Source organism: Acanthopagrus latus, chromosome 3, assembly GCF_904848185.1.
Source record: "Acanthopagrus latus isolate v.2019 chromosome 3, fAcaLat1.1, whole genome shotgun sequence".
NCBI classification, from domain to species: domain Eukaryota; kingdom Metazoa; phylum Chordata; class Actinopteri; order Spariformes; family Sparidae; genus Acanthopagrus; species Acanthopagrus latus.
In genome coordinates, this window is record NC_051041.1 from 724,919 (window position 1) to 743,566 (window position 18,648).

Sequence of the window (18,648 nt, forward strand, 5' to 3'; positions counted from 1 at the left end):
TTACAGGCTGAGACGATATTAGATGATAGTTGACATTGTGCAGAGTGAGTTCTGCTCAATGCAAACTGTGATTCTGAATGGGGTGTGTGTGTGTGTGTGTGTGTGTGTGTGTGTGTGTGTGTGTGTGTGTGTGTGTGACCGCTACATCACTCACTGTGATGGTTCTGATCCAGGAGAGGACGTTTGTCTCGGGTGCAGGCCTCAACAGGGAGGCTGGATGTCGTCAGTGGTCACGTGTAGACGGAGCCAATCGGGTTCGTTCATGACGACTTGTAAATAGATCCTGATGGTGGATTTTGGTCACATTGCTTGAAAAGAACAACAACAGAACAACATGACGAGAGCCTGACTGTGCAGACGTCAGTGCTGTTGGGTTCAGATGAACTCTCATCGCCTCCTTGTTTCCTTCTGGTTTCCTTCTAGTTTCCTCCTGGTTACCTTCTAGTTTCCTCCTGGTTTCCTCCTGGTTACCTTCTAGTTTCCTTCTGGTTTCCTTCTAGTTTCCTCCTGGTTACCTTCTAGTTTCCTCCTGGTTTCCTCCTGGTTACCTTCTAGTTTCCTCCTGGTCTCCTCCTGGTTTCCTTCTAGTTTCCTCCTAGTTTCCTCCTAGTTTCCTCCTGGTTACCTTCTATTTTCCTCCTGGTTTCCTCCTGGTTACATTCTAGTTTCCTCCTGGTTTCCTCCTGGTTACCCTCTAGTTTCCTCCTGGTTTCCTTCTGGTTTCTTTCTAATTTCCTCCTGGTTTCCTTCTAGTTTCCTCCTGGTTACCTTCTAATTTCCTCCTGGTTTCCTCCTGGTTACCTTCTAGTTTCCCTCTGGTTTCCTTCTAGTGTCCTCCTGGTTACCTTCTAGTTTCCTCCTGGTTTCCTCCTGGTTGCCTTCTAGTTTCCTCCTGGTCTCCTCCTGGTTTCCTTCTGGTTTCCTTCTAGTTTCCTCCTAGTTTCCTCCTGGTTACCTTCTATTTTCCTCCTGGTTTCCTCCTGGTTACCTCCTGGTTTCCTCCTGGTTTCCTTCTAGTTTCCTCCTGGTTTCCTTCTGGTTACCCTCTAGTTTCCTCCTGGTTTCCTCCTGGTTACCTCCTGGTTTCCTCCTGGTTTCCTTCTAGTTTCCTCCTGGTTTCCTTCTGGTTACCCTCTAGTTTCCTCCTGGTTTCCTCCTGGTTACCTTCTAGTTTCCTCCTGGTTTCCTTCTGGTTACCCTCTAGTTTCCTCCTGGTTTCCTCCTGGTTACCTTCTAGTTTCCTCCTGGTTTCCTCCTGGTTTCTTTCTAGTTTCCTCCTGGTTTCCTTCTAGTTTCCTCCTGGTTTCCTCCTGGTTTCCTTCTAGTTTCCTCCTGGTTTCCTTTCAGTGTCTTACTAACTGAATGTTTTTCTCATTTATCGATTAGCATTTAATCAACACATTTCCGGCTCTTTCCAGGAAACGATTCAGAACGAATCCAGTAAAATTTTCTCACCATCAACACAAACTTGAACCCAACGCTTCTCTGTCTTCGCTGACAGTCCGTCCTCGTCGCAGCAGCTGAGGGTTCGAGTCCGACCCGTCTCTTTCATCCTGTTTCCTGTCTGTTCATATACAGATATGTTTTAAAAAGAGCTGTGAGAGAGTTAATGGAGCCGTTTAAAGGTGTGAACTCGCAGCAGTCTGTGATCTTTGAACAGCTTAAAGACACGAAAATCCCCAAAATCAAAGCTTCACATCAGAGCTTCTCTGTGAACTCCAGCAGCAGTTTGTAGTTCATGTGAGCTACATCTGAACGTCGCTAACAAACATGAACATCAGTTTGACTTGATGTCCATGAAGGACTCGTGTTTCTCTCCTGGAGGAGAAGTGTGACTCTCATCACGTCCAACACAACAGCTGCTTCTGCTCTTCATCTCATGAAAGACAGTGTGACATTTGAAGGATGTCGAGCAGCTTACATGCTGTTTAAATCAAGTGCTAAGTGTCTTATCGCTCTACAGCTACAGGCAGCGTGACATTTACATTCAGCGTAAAGCAGCGCTTCCAATCGGAGAGCATGTCCGACGCAGACGGAGACAAAATGTCGAACTGCTCCTTTATAGTTTAGATTTTCTCTTTAACGAGCGTCTGACTCGGAGGTCACCACGCGTAAAACTTCACTGGAAACTGGATCATATTTTAAGGTGTTTAGCTGCATGACGAGCGACGTGACCCGAGTTCTGAGCTGCAGGCATCGACTGATAGAAACGATCACAACCATTGATCCCGTTCTAATTGATAACGCTGAGAGCAGATCGTGATCCCGTCAGCAGCTGCAGGTATCGAACCACCGACCCGGTGCTCCATCTGCTCATGTCGCCATAGCAACCTCCACTTCTCACAGTGTGTGTGTGTGTGTGTGTGTGTGTGTGTGTGTGTGTGTGTGTGTGTGTGTGCTCCTCCTCGTCACCTCCGTCCGACCCGGAGCTGCTTTGAAATTGTCACCCGTCCATTAAAACGGCGTCGGCTCGTTAACGAGGCGTCAGATCAAACGTCTCCTGCAGCAGCGCGAGTCAAACACCAGGACGGCTGATCGTCTTAATGCCTTAATTACTGACCTTCACTCATCGTGTCGACAGCAGAGCACAATAAGAGATTACTGACCCCTGTGTGTGTGTGTGTGTGTGTGTGTTACAAACAACAACATTTAAAATTCAAATCCAAGTGTTTTTTTTCATTGTGGTCAAAAGAGTAAAAGTGTAAAATGTTGGACGTCAGTGTTTCCAGTTGTCACCTTCGTCCAGACTGAACTAATTACAATGTGAACAGTAACATGAGGCCTCGTTAGCACTTCACCGTAACTGTGTGAATAGATGTGCATCAGATTCCTGGAGGTGGAGACGTGGCTGCAGGTGAAATCTCGTTCCGTCAGTTTCACAGACATGTTAGCCGAGGCCGAACTGTCTGACGCGCTGACGATCTGACGTCTGACAGAATTCTGGAGAATTACTGTAGAACCTGAACGAACCCGACGGTACATCAGGCACTGATCCAGAGCTGAGCTGTCCTCTCTGAAGACATTTGTCGTGATGATCCCTCAGCAGAGAATCTGTAAAATAAGTTCTGATCCAACTTCCATTTTTTTATCCAAACAATATGTTTCATGTGTCGCCTTTTATTTACATGAAAAACCTGATCGATCGATCAGTTTGGGGTCGCTGGGAGCGCTTTGCCTGATGAGCTGCCGGTGTGGATGTTGATCAGGAGTGTGGAGGAGATGTTGTCCTGATCAACAGAGAACCAAAGGTTAAATAAACTGTGGCTCTTGTTGTTGATCGCTGGGTTCGTGGTGCAGGAACATGTGAACAAAGCGTCTTTATCTCAGATCTGTAACCACAGAGTGATTATTCTGCACTGAGTGTTTCTGACCACCAGAACAAAGCATGAGAGTGTGTAGTGTTGTTAAGTGTGTGTGTGATCACGTGCACCAATCGCCTGGCGAGAGATGCTGTGTCTTTGTGTGTCTTTGTGTGTTAGTGTGTGTGTGTTGATGAGCGAGCAGGAGAACCAGCCCTCGCAGCGTGTTTAAGTGTTTTTTAATGAGCTGGCACTCGTACAGATGGAGCGAGTGTGTTGTGGGGCTGATGGGAGGGATGAGGAAGCAGCCAGAAGCAGTTGTGTGGACGCTAATTATCTTCATCTCCGGGCACGACGAGGCGACCAATGAGAGCAGAGCAGCTTCGCCGGATGAATCTCAGCCAGTTGTTGTAACGAGCGTCCAGCCTGCAGCGAGCGCGAGACATTGGCCGACTGGAAACCAGCTCACATATTGTTCGATATAAATAACCGAGCAGAGTGATCACACAGAGAATAAACCTTAATAAACATTATTATAACAAGTTCTCACACCGGTTGATTAGTTCTACCAGACAGTTTGGTCGCCACAACCCCTGAAGGAGAAGATCTGACTTCCAGTGACAAAAAGACGCTCCGGGTCATCAGAAAGCTGAAAATCTCCAGTCTCTAGTTGTGTGACTGGAACTGCAGCTGTTGGCTGTAATAACTCCTGATGTGACAGTCAGCTCGTAATCATATAATGTTGACATGATACGATGCGTCCTGGTCCATCAGTAAACTAACGAGGACGGCTCTCGTCCGTCACTTCACACCCGACATTTACAAGCGTCTCGACACGTGTCTCTGGTGTCTGAACTCAAAGACAGACAGAAGTTCATGAAGAACATTTGCTGAATTAACAAGAAGGTCCAAATACTGCAGAATGAGTCAGAGACAGAGTTTCACAGAGTTTATAAAGTGTCTCCAACTCAACAACTCACTAAACTGACACATTTGTTAAGGGAGTCTGGTGCTGAGGTGACTAAAGCGTGCGTTCACAAACATCATCAGGCACTCTGCCGGTCGCTTCCACGTCGTTCAGATTGAATCAATACTCGACGTGATTATCAGAGTGAACTGCAGCGACACACACACACACACACACACACACACACACACACAGACACACACACACACAGGTGCCTGATTGCTTGTATTTGCTGCATGTTTTTCTCTGCTGTCTCTTCGCTGACCTTCACTCATCAGTCTAGATTTACTCAGCCAATCAAGAGTCCACATATCCTGTGCCAAACACACACACACACACACACACACACACACACAGGTGCCTGATAAGGTGAAACACCTCCGACTGTTTGCTTCCTTGGTGTTGATTGATTCCCGCTGATCTCCATATTGTGTTTTTATCAACCGGGTCAATCAACGTGGCGTCTGGCTGTGTGTGTGTGTGTGTGTGTGTGTGTGTGTGTGTGTGAATACAGGTGCCTTTAGATAATCAGTGTATGAATAGATTGTCCTGGTGCTGAGAGGAGACTCAGCTTCCTGACGTCCTGGCGGATGGTGACTCCTCCCCCTCACCTTCATGTTCCAGGCTAGCTGTTTCCCTCTGCTTACAGTCTTTATGCTAAGCTAGGCTAACCACGCAAGATCAATATCTGCACCATCTCATTTTTAAAAAGAGACGTGTTTACAAGAATGTTGCAACTTCAGCAGCTCAATATTCATCTTAAATAATAAGACAGAAAGAAAGAAATGCAGAACGGCAACACAGGAGGTCCAAAGTACAACAAGGTCGCAGCAAACGACAACTGAATAACTGAATATATTAAATATACGATTCTCAAATACAAATTTAACTCAAGGCTTCATAACATTAAAGTATATTTTTAACTCATGTTTAAAATGTACAGAATGTCTTTAACACAAGTGATGAAGGTCTCGTACAGAACCACACACACACACACACACACACACACACACTCCCAACAGAACCAGCATGGAGTGAAGTGAGTTTCCACCTGTGAGTGCGTTTTAATGCTTTTGTCCCTCGGCGCGTGTTACGTGCATCTAGATAATGTAGAGACTAAATTGCAGCTTTTAAAGTTAAACTGAGAGTCAGGGGATTACACACACACACATACACACACACACACACACACACAGAGGAGTGTGTAGGTTATGTTAATGCACACACTCCTCAGTCTGAATGACAATTACATGAATCCATTTATTAATTAGAGAGACGTTTTTAGAGAGAGGCTGTTCTGCCCAGCCCGGGTCAGGTCCAAACACCACGGGTCCAAAGTACTTTCTTTACTCTGCTCTAATCTGATTGGCTGCATTGTTTTCATGACATCACCTGGTATCAGCCAGTAGCAGAGCACCAGGTCATTATCAAGTTTCCCAAAGTCACATATCTGTTTTTCAGTAATTACTGAAGTCTTTATTGTCTTTGTGAAACAGAAACTTCAGTGAGCTTCTCTCACAAAACACATTCAAATAAAAAGAACAAATCTTTGGGCTCTTTCGGTCCTCAGAGGTGGAGACAGTGATGGAGAAGATGGAGGAGCAGTGAACAGCCAGCGTCATTAAACAACTGAGCAGCTCTGTGGCTGAGCCTGGCTGAGCCTGGCTGAGCCTGACTGAGTCCAGCCAGCCCGTCAGCACTTCACTGTTAGATCTCAGTATAAAACATAGTGTCACTGCAGACGAAGCCAAAAACACCTCCATTAAAAGGTCGAGTGAACAGTCCATTAACAGCACAGAGGGAGCGTTTAGTGGCGCTTCCCTTCCCATCATCATAATCATCATCATCATCATCACCATCATCATTATCGCCACATCGCTTCTTAATGTGGAGCTTAATCGTGCTGCAAACACAAACCTTCCTCTGACGGCGAGGCGAGCGCTGAGGCTGATATCTGTGAGGAGAGACAAAGACTCCAGCTGTCAGACAGCAGCAGGCTTGTCCTGCCTGAAGCTGTGCAGCTGCAGCGCTGACACACCTGGACATCACCTGGCTGTCACCTGGCTGTCACCTGAACGTCACCCGAACGTCACCTGGATGTCACCTGAACGTCACCTGAACGTCACCCGAACGTCACCTGGATGTCACCTGAACGTCACCTGAACGTCACCTGGATGTCACCTGGACGTCACCTTGCTGTCACCTGGACGTCACCTGGACGTCACCTGGATGTCACCTGGACGTCACCTGGATGTCACCTGGATGTCACCTGGACGTCACCTGGATGTCACCTGAACGTCACCTGAACGTCACCTGGATGTCACCTGGCTGTCACCTGGACGTCACCTTGCTGTCACCTGGACGTCACCTGGACGTCACCTGGATGTCACCTGGACGTCACCTGGATGTCACCTGGATGTCACCTGGACGTCACCTGAACGTCACCTGGCTGTCACCTGGACGTCACCTTGCTGTCACCTGGACATCACCTGGACGTCACCTGACTGTCACCTGGATGTCACCTGGACGTCACCTGGACGTCACCTGGACGTCACCTGGATGTCACCTGGATGTCACCTGGACGTCACCTGACTGTCACCTGGATGTCACCTGGACGTCACCTGGACGCCACCTGGCTGTCACCTGGCTGTCACCTGGACGTCACCTGGATGTCACCTGGACGTCACCTGGACATCACCTGACTGTCACCTGGCTGTCACCTGGACGTCACCTGGATGTCACCTGGATGTCACCTGGACGTCACCTGGACATCACCTGACTGTCACCTGGATGTCACCTGGCTGTCACCTGGACGTCACCTGGATGTCACCTGGACGTCACCTGGATGTCACCTGGATGTCACCTGGACGTCACCTGGACATCACCTGGCTGTCACCTGGAGGAGGATCTCTGAGGTCACTCGTCCTCCTCCAGGTTTCCTCCTCGTCTCTCCTTCTTAACAAGGTTTCGGGAGACGCTACATCTTTCATTTACTGTTTGATGACGTGAGCGACCTCTCAGCAAACATCTGCCCTGCTGAAGTGCCCTTGAGCATCATGGTAAAAATAAGTCCCGCCCATTCTGTTTGATTGACAGGTGCAGACTCGGTGTGGAGCTGATGGAGAATTAGAAGATAGAAGTTGACAGTGTGGAGACGAGCTGGTTCAGCTGCTGCAGTGAAACAGCTTCATTCCTATTCAACACACACAGACACCTGAAACACACACACACACCTGACACACACTGTTTCAGGTGTGTGTGTGTGTGTCTGATGTGAGTTGTCTGACCTTTAAAGTGACGGGGTGGTGTGTGTTACCAGCATTTTCGGTGGCAAAGCGAAAAAGTCAAACTTGACAAGGTCTCTCCTTTTTCATCACTCGCTCTCCACACACACACACACACACACACACACACACACACACACACACACACACACACACACACACTCCCTTAATCCATGTCTGTCACCCCCCCTCCCCCCCTCCGTCCCTCCCCCTCTCTCTGTCACTGCTGTCTGCCTTCATGTGAATACCAATGGATCTGTGGAGGAGTGGGCGAGAGAGCAGCAGACAGAGAGAGAGAGAGAGAGCGAGCATGCTAATAGGGTAGAAGTTTCTGGAGCTTGACTCGTGTCGGAGCGTCTGCCTCGGCCTTAAAGCTGCAGCTGGCAGCTCGTTACGTCATGCTGTGCGACCTGGGATCAGTGTGGTGACATCACCGGCTGAAGGTAAACAGAGGCTGTTTACCTGCCAGGTGAGGAGCGAGCAGAGGATCACAGTCTGATACCTGATGAGTCCGGAATCACTTTCTGATTGTGGGCTCGGTCGTATGAATCTGTAACAACACGACGAGACGAACGTCTTCTTCCTGTTTCAGTCCACAGAACATGAAGAAGAAGCTCTCTGCCTTCATCATCAGGCCCGGCTCAGTCACACTGACTGAACAGAACTTCTAGGCCCGGCTGTGTACGTACATATTGATAAAGTCTATGTTAGAAATAAGTATGCGGAGATATTCTTCAACACTGAAAATAAAAGTGCGCTCAGAGGAGGAAAGAAAACGCTTCACTTCGGTTGGTGACGTGGATTGTAACGTGTTACGTGACGTAACTGCAGTAACATTACTGACATATTATCAGCAACGCAGTAATGAATTACTGTAACACGCTGCTTTTGTCATGTTACAGTAAAACATGAGTCCAAAAACCAAAAGTCTCCAAAGACCATGTTTATCACAACCAGCCGTGACGTCCGTGAGGAATCTGAATCTGGTTTCAGCGGATCAGCTGTTGGTTTCTCTACAGGAAGAAGTTGATCAGTGTGAGTCAGAGAAGAAGAGAGAGGAGAGGACGAGACAGGAGACGCACAGAAAACACTGCAGCAGGAACTTTGTTCAGCTGAGACTGACAGCAGAGAGAAAGAGAAAGTTTCTCCCTGACGGAGGAGAAAAGACAGAAGCAGACGTTTTCCATGTCGGGCTGTAATTAGCATAATATTGTTCTGTGAGTCTCCATCATCCTATTTATAACTGTCAGAGTGAAGGACGCACATGAAAGAGACCAAACAACCGACATGAAATCGTCTCTGTTAAACACAGGGGGCTGTGTGTGTGTGTGTGTGTGTGTGTGTGTGTGTGTGTGTGTGTGTGTGTGTGTGTGTGTGTGTGTGTGTTAATCCTGACTGGACGTGTAATGACTGCTTGCTCCATTTCAACAGTATTTTCCATAAAAGACACATTTGTTCCGTGGCGTCTCGTATCAAAGCCTCCCGGGTCTCCAGGCGACGCCGGCTTTGAGGTTTGAGACGGTTGCCAGTTCGAGTCCCGGACCGGCAGCAGGCGAGGGAGTCAAACCCCCGGACGGCCAGCGGAGTGGAGCATGAAATGATCTTTTTTGTTTCTGCGGGTATTTTGGGCCCTTTGATCAGGTTTCAGGACACGCTGCTCCTCCTGAGACCTTCAAACTGGAATAATAAGCTGGAGTCAGCAGCTCCGTCTCAGCACCGTCGCCAACATCTGGCACCACGGGAGAACTCAGCAACATACAGAACCAAGGTCCAGTCGTTTGGACACGTTTAACACAGAATTCTTCATGTTTTATCTTTAAAAACACTAAAGCTGCTCCAGCTCGTCGCTGAACACACAGATGTGTTCATGCAGATGTTGCAGGTGAACAGACGCTCCTGAATCTGACATCACTTGTTTCTCCTGTTAGAGAGTTCTCTGCATCTTCATCATCATCTTCTTCATCATCTGCATCTTCATCATCATCTGCATCTTCATCATCATCTTCTTCATCATCTGCATCTTCATCATCTGCATCTTCATCATCATCTGCATCTTCATCATCATCTTCTTCATCATCTGCATCTTCATCATCTGCATCTTCATCATCATCTTCTTCATCATCATCATCTTCATCATCTTCATCATCTTCATCATCATCATGTGACTGTGAAGACACGTTTTAAATCCAGTTCAGATCCACATGAAGACACATTTATTATTTATTATTATTATTTTGTGCTGCTGTAGAAACTGATTTTTTGCTGCGTGCAGCTTCGTGAACACACTGATCAGCTGAAGATGTTAATATGAAAACAGAAACTGAGTCACCTGTCAGCAGGTGAAGCAGCCGTCGGTCTGGGAGGCAGCCAGGTGAAGCTGGACGCTCAGTCACTCCCTCAGCTGAGAGTCTCAGTGTTCGTCTGTTAAAGTGGCCCAGCACAGCGCCGACCGCTGCCTTCAAGTGCTGTCGTAAATAACAGAACTGTGACCTCAGAACGACTCGACCACAACAGCAGTTCATGAGGCACCACCAGCTGTTCAGTTCTTCTCACCTCACAATGTTTCCAGCATCAGAGAAAAAAAAACATTCTGCTCAGGTTCTCCGATTTAACATGAATATATATCAGGGTCAGAAAATGACAGAGACAGAAGCAGACGTTTACTCTCGTTTTCTCACAAAACAAAAATATCCTGACATTAATTTTACTTGCAGAAAAAAAATGATTACCCGATTTTTTCTCAAACTTTTTATTTTTGCCGCTCAGTCGAACACAAGAAAAAACGTCCTGGTGAAATAATGTTGTCACATGTTTTGGTTTAGAGATGATTTATCCTGATAACTCTCAGAAACTTTAACCTTTATTTAGAAATACGTTTCTCCTGGAATGTTTCCATTCAGTTTCATGTAAAACAGATGAAAACGTCCTCTCTGATGTGTGTGTGTGTGTGTGTGTGTGTGTGTGTGTGTGATGATCATTGTACCTGAGCTTCTTTGATGTTGAATCTGAACCTGATGAGAGGAACACTGCCAAACAATAAACTCTCTTTCATCTCTTCTCCTCTTCATCCCTCCATCCTTTTGTCATCTCCCTCCCTCCTCTTTCTCTCCTCCTCTCTCTCTTTCTCTCCTCCTCTCTCCCCTTCTTCTCCTCCTTTCTTCTCCTTCCTCTCTTTTTTCTGTCACATCTCACCACCTTCACCTCCTCCATCATCCTGTCTTCTCACCTGTGAACCACCTCCTCCTCATTAAGTTCAATCCTCGTCTCTGTCGCTCCCTTTCTTTCTTCCTCACTTCTCCTCCTGCTGTTTTCCTCCCTCCCCCCGGTCCGGTCCGTCCTGCCGACTCATCCTTCCTTCATGTTGATTCATTTTCTCTCGTCAGAAGTTCCTCGACGTCTTCGACGCTCTGAAATAATCAAACATGTGAGCTGAGGAGCCAAACAGGTGTAATAACCCTGTTCTCCTCCTGACCCTTGTCCTCCAGGTGTCCGCCGTCTCCCCGAGATGGACCAGCGAGCCAATGCTAACGTCCACTACACGCTGCTCATCGCCTGCGTCCTCGTGGCGTTCTTCCTGGGCGCCATCTTGTCGGGTTTCCTGGTGTCGTGTTACTGCAGCCGCAGCGCCGCTCAGCGGGCGAGGAGGCTGGGGAAGGACCCCGAGGCGTCGCTGCCGCACGCCTTGTCACTGCGATCCCTCGCCAAGCTCAACGGGCTGCTGGACGGACAGCCGAAGGTGAGCGGAGCGTCTGCACGAAGACACGATTACCTGAACTAAACTTTCTTACTCACTCGCAGAAAAGTTTCCTCTTCAAAGATTTTCCCCAACAATCTCCCATTTCTGTACATCCACAGATATGAACGACTGTCCTGCTTAAGAAAGTTTCACTCAAATCTTCCAAACATGAAAAGAAGATTTGTCTGAACTTTATCAGTGCAAAACAGGAAACACTGTCGACAAAACTTTGTGTAGCCACACAAAGTTTCTCCTGACAAGAAATGTGCCGTACTCACAAAAGATTTAACATCAAAAATTCCAGACAAAAATTTCTTTAACTGCGTTTCAAACATGAAAAAGATTTATCTCCAAAACTTTATTCTGGAAATTCTCCAGAAAAATTCTGGAAGTATTGTATTAATGTTATATACTAATATTCTGGAAAATGACAGACTATTCCTGGAATATTCCTGTATATTTTTTCGGGACATGTTCCATGGAGGAACTGTGAAATGTTTTGACAAATCAATTGACAGTTTTCATCAGACAGTCACAAATATGATGCAGCTGGTGAAACAGAGTGATAAATGGTTTCAAAACCAGATGTTTGGTCAAAATGAACTCATTGTTAATTTTAAAGATTATCTTGACATAAAGAGGAAGGAAAGGCTTCAGGTGCAGCGACGACACATTTGAAAATGAAGAATTTGATTTAATGTCTTTATTAGTTTGTTCTCATGAGAGACTGAGCAGAAAACAAACATTAGGATTATTTTTTGTAAAGCTAAAAAAACTGTTTCCTGAAAAGAAAAGCATATCCCATATCCCAAGATTTCTCAGAAACTTTACCAAATATATCCTGATAATTTCAGGAATTTTCACCAAATATTTACAGGCATTTTTTTCAAAAAATTCTGGAATCCTTCTGGAATGGAATTTTTTGCCATGTTAAAAAATAACACTTTTGTTTGATTTGTGAAATTTAGAAAACATTTGGATTGAGCTGTCAAAAGAAAATATGCCAAAACCTTTTTTGTGGTAAAAATCAATGAGTGGGGAAAATTAGAAATTATTTTGTTTTTTCCTTGTTAAACTTCTTTCACTGTTTCACACGAGAATTAAAAAAAAAACAAAAATTTAGTTTCCAAAAATTTGTGCCTGAATTTTTTTTTTAACATTTTGTTTTTATGTATATTAACATTTTTTATACGATTTTTTCCAAACTTTATTTGTGCAAAACAGGAAACACACACAGTTGAGTATAACCAGCAATCACACAGATCAACAAACCCAAGAAGTAAAAAAAAAAACAGGAAACACTCGCAGGACAAAGTTCACATGGAGACGTTTTCTGATGAGTCGAGTCTTTGGAGACGTTTCTTGACTCCTGTGACTTCTTCTTCAGAAACGCTCACGTTGTCCAGCAGACCTGAAACAAACCTGACTCATCAGAGAAATCCTTCATGTGCTTCGTTCAGTTCTGGTTTTATAAAACATGATGAATTCAGATCCAGAATGATAAAAAGTGCCGTGCTGCAGTCGTGTTGTCGTCCTGTGAGATCAGCTGAAACTACAGATCGATTTCTGGACGCTGTCGGTGAATCAACACGTCGTTCTTCCTCGTCTGCAGCACATTTGTCTCTTGTAGCTGAGCGGCAGCGACGTGATCATCTGAATTCAGAGCAGCGTGTTAATATTCCTCTTGTCTCGGGGGGACACGAGAAGTTAATAGCTTCACTTCACTCTTTTATTCAGTCATTACAATCAGCTCTTTCATTACCAGCTACATCCTCTTTCAAAGTGTCCTTGAGCAAGAAACTGAATGTGTGAGCTGCTGCTGGTTCCCTCTGACCTCTGACCTCTGACCTCGCTGCTGAAACCTGTACGAGCTGCTCGTTACACCGCCAGAAACACGATGATTGAAACTGAGCTGGTGGAGAAGTTTCTCCTCACGGTTCAGGTCGGCGTGTTATTCAAAGATTAAAATGCTTTTTATTGCATTGATCTCTGAATCACCGTCCTCAGCTGGAGAGACGAAATGATAGTAAATACAGAGAAACCATCGTCGCTCTTACTCTTCCTCTGCTGCTTCGTCTTCCCTCAGGAGGACAAACTGGACGTGTCCACTCCGAAGATGTACAGCTCTTTCATCCCCAACGGACGCTCGGAGCCTCACCTCCACAGCCCCGCCCACCAGGGCCTCCCGCTGGGAGACCCCGAGCTCAGCCTGTCCCAGGTAGGACGCCTGCTGCTGGGGATCAGTAGCGACAAATATACAGATCAATAGCAGCTTGTGAGACCAAATGTGACTCTGTGTATTTTAAAGGAACAGTTCACCCAGTGGTCATGTCATCAGCCCCTCTCCTCTCTCAGTTAGACACCAACCTTCTGCACCTCTGTGTTTATGTCTGACAGGAATATTTCAATAATCAAGTTAGTGATAGTGGCCAATCACAAAGCTCAACAGTGATGTTAGAACTAGTGTGATGTGTAATCTGACGCCCGGCTCTCTCACACTGACCTGTGTTCAGTCTCTGTCTCAGGGGGATGGCGAGCTGTCCGGCCTGCCCACGCCCGACTCCACCCCGGAGCTTCCCATCAAGAACATGAAGGCGCTGCGGCACCATCAGTACGAGAAGAACCAGAACTGCAACAACGCCAAGGACAACAACCCTCCCGGGCCCAGCTGCTCCGGGTCCAGTCTGGGTTTCATGGCGGTGGTCGGGAACTCTTTGACCCAGCAGGTGTTTCCCTTCTCTCATCACCACAGCAACAGTTTCAGCAACGGAGCAGCTCATGGAGCAGGTGCTTCCTCGACCTCCCTGCACCTGCCTGAGGAGAGGAAGATCTCCAACGATGAGCGAGTGATGGCAGCAGCAGGAGGAGGAGGAGGAGGAGGAGGAGCAGTCCCTCTTCATCACCACTCCCAGCAGTCCCTCCCACAGTCCGTGGTGGACGTGTCGGCGCTGGACGAGCTGCTCAAACACATCCACGAGGTCAGCGCGTCGGGGACCGGAGGCATCAAGGTCCTCACCTCCACCTCCTCGTCCTCCCTGTTCCCCTCCTCCTCCACTGGAGGACATAATCATCATCACCATCACCATCATAATCCCCCCGGCCAGACCCGCACCCACCACTACAACCACAGCCATCACCATAGCAACCACCACAACAACAACAGCAGCGGCGGCGGCGGCGGTGGAGGTCACCATCACCAGCAGAAGATCCCCGAGACGGAGTCGGCTTCATACTACAGCACCTCCACCCTGCCGAGGGACGGCCTCCCCAAGCGCCTGGATGCCCCGGTCCAAAACTCCACCTCCTCCTCTGCCACCTCCTCTTCTTCCTCCTCTTCATCATCCAACAACCCCACCTCCTCCACCTCCATCCCTTCTTCCTCCTCTTCCTCCTCCTCCACCCCGCTCCAGCAGCAGGTGATTCCAGAGAGACCCGGAGGAAGCAGCGTCTCTGTGACACGACATCACTCCCAGCGCCACTCCCTCATCAAGATGGGCAGCAGCGGCGGGGGTGGTGGAGGTGGTGGGGGCGGGGCTGTGCCACGCCACCACAGCTTCAACCAACGGGGGGCGCAGCACGCACACTTCCTAGCCAGGATGAACACCAACAGCAGCAGCAACGGCCCCCCGCCCGCGAGCGGGGCGGCTAACATGAACACCAGCAGCGAGAGCCAGCGGCCGTCAGTCGCCAGCTCCTGCCTGACGCGGCAGCACAGTTACAGCGAGGGACCGCACATGCAGCGGGCGGCCATCGTCCGGAGAACGGCGTCGCTCAAACCCCAAGTCCCGCCAAAACCGCTGTTCCTTCCAAACACGGCGACGTCACCGGTAGCAGAAGCAGGAAAATACAAATACTGAGAAGGTCGCAGGAAGTGGCGCCAATCCAACATGGCTGCTACAGTCGTCAACAAGTAAAGCTCCGACATGTCTGCAGGGCTCGTGAGAAACAAAAGGAGACCACTGATGAGACGAGAAGACAAAAGAGACTTCAGAGCTTCTTGTCTCCATCAGTCCTCATTACGAGCCTTCAGTTGTGGTTATTTTCCTGCGTCCGTCGCCGCTCTGAGTCACGGCGGCTGTGCTGAGAGTCCGACACTCTGAGGATCTGCAAACAAACAAGATCTCTGACTCATGGCCGCGGGCAGGCGGGGACGCTCGTGGCGACTTTCCCCTCACGACAGACTGCGGATCAGAACCGGCTCAGTCGAGTCTGAGAAACATTCCAAAGGAGGGCGAGCGATGCTAATGATTCAGAGAGAGTCCCCGAGGCTCGAGGTGGCCTCAAAAATTCTTGATTAAAGCAGTTTTCTTACGAGCGCTTTGATCTGATGTCCCGGTTGTTGCACTTTGGCACGGAGCCAGATTTCATGTGCAAAGATTCAAAAAAGCAGGAAATCGGACCGCAGCAGATCCGAGCAGCTCGGAGCCACGGACGCTTCTGCAGGACTCCGAGTCGAGCGACGGCATTTCTTCCCACAGGAGACATAAAAGACGGAGCGGATAATGTCAGAAACACCCAGAGGGAGCGTCTGCTGGCCCTCTGAATCCCGTCCAGGAAACTGAAGTTGAGACGCGGTTCACTCCTTTCTGTGGAAAAAAGGAGAAAATGACGACAATGAGGTTTTTGTTCTCACATCAGAAGCTTCACGATGACATTCGATAGATGCAGATTTTTGTAAACCAACACATCAGCAGCACTTTGAGCAGCGTGAGAAGAAAAAGACGGTTTTACTTCATGAACTGAAACGGAGCAGCCATCACTGACGGCGCCGTCTCTCCACAGAACCAGACAGAACCAGATGAATGTTCTCTTTGTACCATATTGGTATCTGAAACACAAACAAAGCATTCACTGAGCAGCGGCTGTGTTTTTGTCCCAGGAGGCGTTCGAGGGAAGATTTCTGATCATTTATTCCCTCAAATGAAAAATTCATGCTCTCAATACACTTAATACTTCTTCAATTTTGTAATTTGTATGTTCAAAATTATTTCATTAATTCTCTTGAATTAATAATCTCCCTCGAACGACTTGATGTGCCGCCCTCCTTCTCCTTTCTGCATCCGTCTTTATCTACGAAGAGCTCGACTGAAACCTCAGAGCTGAATGTTGACGAGCCGACATCTGCAGGATCCATAAAATATGTCGGAGTGGTGTCGAAGAAGTGAGACTGTAATAACGCCGACGGTCCGCTGTGAGTTTCAGGGTATTAATTAAGACATTTGAGGGAAACGTTAATCAAAAGTGTTTCCTGGTCGCTCACTGAGCTCCGATGCAGCTCGCAGAATTAAATGTAGAACAAAGTTCGGCCCAAACTACAAAAAAGTCTTTTATCATTTTAACCTCGAGTGCAGCGTTTCCCAAACCGGCTGTTGGTTCAGGAGAGAAGCAGCGTTTTGGATTTCTGCTGATATTTCCCAGCTGGTTCTGACTGACGACTCAAATCAGAACAAACATCATCGACACGTTATGTTCAGGACGTGATGAAAAGACGACCCGAACAGAAACGGGTCACATGGTCCGGTCCGGTCCGTTCAGATGTACTGACGTATTAAAAACACAAACTGAGGCAGCTGAAAACTCCTGAGGTTCTGTTTTTATCTGGACCGGACCAGAGCAGATGTTCAGTCACTGTGTCGTAAAATCATCATGATAACGAACATGAATGTCAGCAGGTCACGACTCGTGATGTCACGTCCGGCTCTCTGATTGGTTGATCTCGTCACTGTGAAGGAGCAAAAAAAATAATCAACCTCATTCCGAAAAGATTTATTTTGCTGCGTAACATTCACCAAAATAAGAAAACTACGTTATTAACATATCAAATGTTTTCACGTTGAAGCTTCTTTCACTTCATCAAAAGTGAAATTTTCTGCAGTCTTATGTTGCTTTTTCATAAAGACAAGAAATAATAAGCAATAAACATGAAACGTGTCGTCGTAGAGCTACAGACTCGTGTTGACGTGTCGGCGCCGTCAGCACATCAGAACACTGAGAATGGGCTCAGGGAGCCGACCCGGTTCAGATCTGTTTTGGGAAGCGCTGCTCTCGAGTTCTGTTTTCACGTGGAGACAGAAACAGTCTGATAGTTTGGATCTGCTGCCACGTGATGATGTTCTGGTCCAGTTAAACCAGTGTGTGTTGTTTTCTGTCGCTCCTCTGTTAAATTTCAGCATTTTTGTTTGTGAGAATTCAAACAGTTTGAACAAATAAAGCCAGATCGATCTGCGTGGATAGAAGCACCACGGCAGAGGAAGAACTCTGTCGATACTGGAGGTGATCCGGGTGGACGGTTTGCAGACTCTCCGGTGGTTCTGTCGGCTGTCAGTGGGAGTGTTTCTGCACAGACGGGCTAAAAATACCTGCCTGTGAGCAGAACCTGCTGCTTCCTGTTTTACCTCTCAGAGTCTGTCAGCGGTCAGGAGGAGTTTCTCCCGTTCGGGCGCTCGGACTGAAAGAGAAACCAAACGAGTGCAGAGGTGGAAGGTTAACAGTACACAGGCTGAGGCAGTGCAGTCCAGTAACAAACAGCAATAAGAGTTTCTGACCGGGACAGAATATCTGTAAATAAACCAGGAGCTGAAAGACTGAAGGTGAGTCAACCTCGTCTCCAAACCAGCCAGCTGAGGAAGACCAGGAGACGCGGCTGAAAGCCCGGGGAGGCTAGTTAGTGGGCGTTAGGCTGAGATTTGTTGGTTCAAACTGCAACATCACATGTGAAACACCAGCGTGTTCCGTTAACGAACAAGGTAACATTACAAATTAACAGTTGAGTCAGTTATTAAACTCCGATCCGACCCGATCCGACCCGATCCGACCCGATCCGACCGGCACACAGATGAAGCAATAACGAGGCGACAGTGATGCTGCAGCAGAGTGTCAGTGAAGTATCCTCGTCTGCTGGAGCGGCCGAGCTGCCTCTGCACCAAATGATGCAACTCTGAGTGAGAGGAGGAGAGAGGAGAGGAGGAGAGAGGAGAGGAGAGAGGAGAGGAGAGGAGGAGAGAGGAGAGGAGGAGAGGAGAGAGGAGAGGAGGAGAGGAGAGAGGAGGAGAGAGGAGGAGAGGAGGAGAGAGGAGAGAGGGAGAGAGGAGGAGAGGAGAGGAGAGGAGGAGAGGAGAGAGGAGAGGAGAGGAGAGAGGAGAGAGAGGAGGAGAGTGGAGAGGAGGAGAGGATAGAGGAGGAGAGGAGGAGAGAGGAGAGGAGAGGAGGAGAGAGGAGAGAGGAGAGGAGGAGAGAGGAGAGGAGAGAGGAGAGGAGAGAGGAGAGGAGAGAGGAGAGGAGGGGAGGGGAGAGGAGAGGTGAGAGGAGAGAGGAGAGGAGGAGAGGAGAGAGGAGAGGAGGAGAGGAGAGGAGGAGAGAGGA

General features: G+C 47.9%; 1 protein-coding gene across 2 annotated transcripts in view; it reads left to right on the top strand.

The window, feature by feature from the left end:
* The window catches only part of LOC119017258 (semaphorin-6D-like), a 109,489-nt gene extending 91,174 nt beyond the window's left edge, over positions 1–18,315 (top strand). Inside the window, exons 21-23 of one of the 2 annotated variants that reach the window (XM_037093827.1) lie at positions 11,036–11,286; positions 13,373–13,504; positions 13,800–18,315. In XM_037093827.1, coding sequence (XP_036949722.1) covers positions 11,036–11,286; positions 13,373–13,504; positions 13,800–15,143 — 1,727 coding nt within the window. In that variant the 3' untranslated portion in view covers positions 15,144–18,315. The remainder of the gene's footprint in view (positions 1–11,035; positions 11,287–13,372; positions 13,505–13,799) is intronic. The other variant, XM_037093828.1, reaches the window with a different exon arrangement.
* The last annotated feature ends 333 nt before the right edge of the window (positions 18,316–18,648 follow it).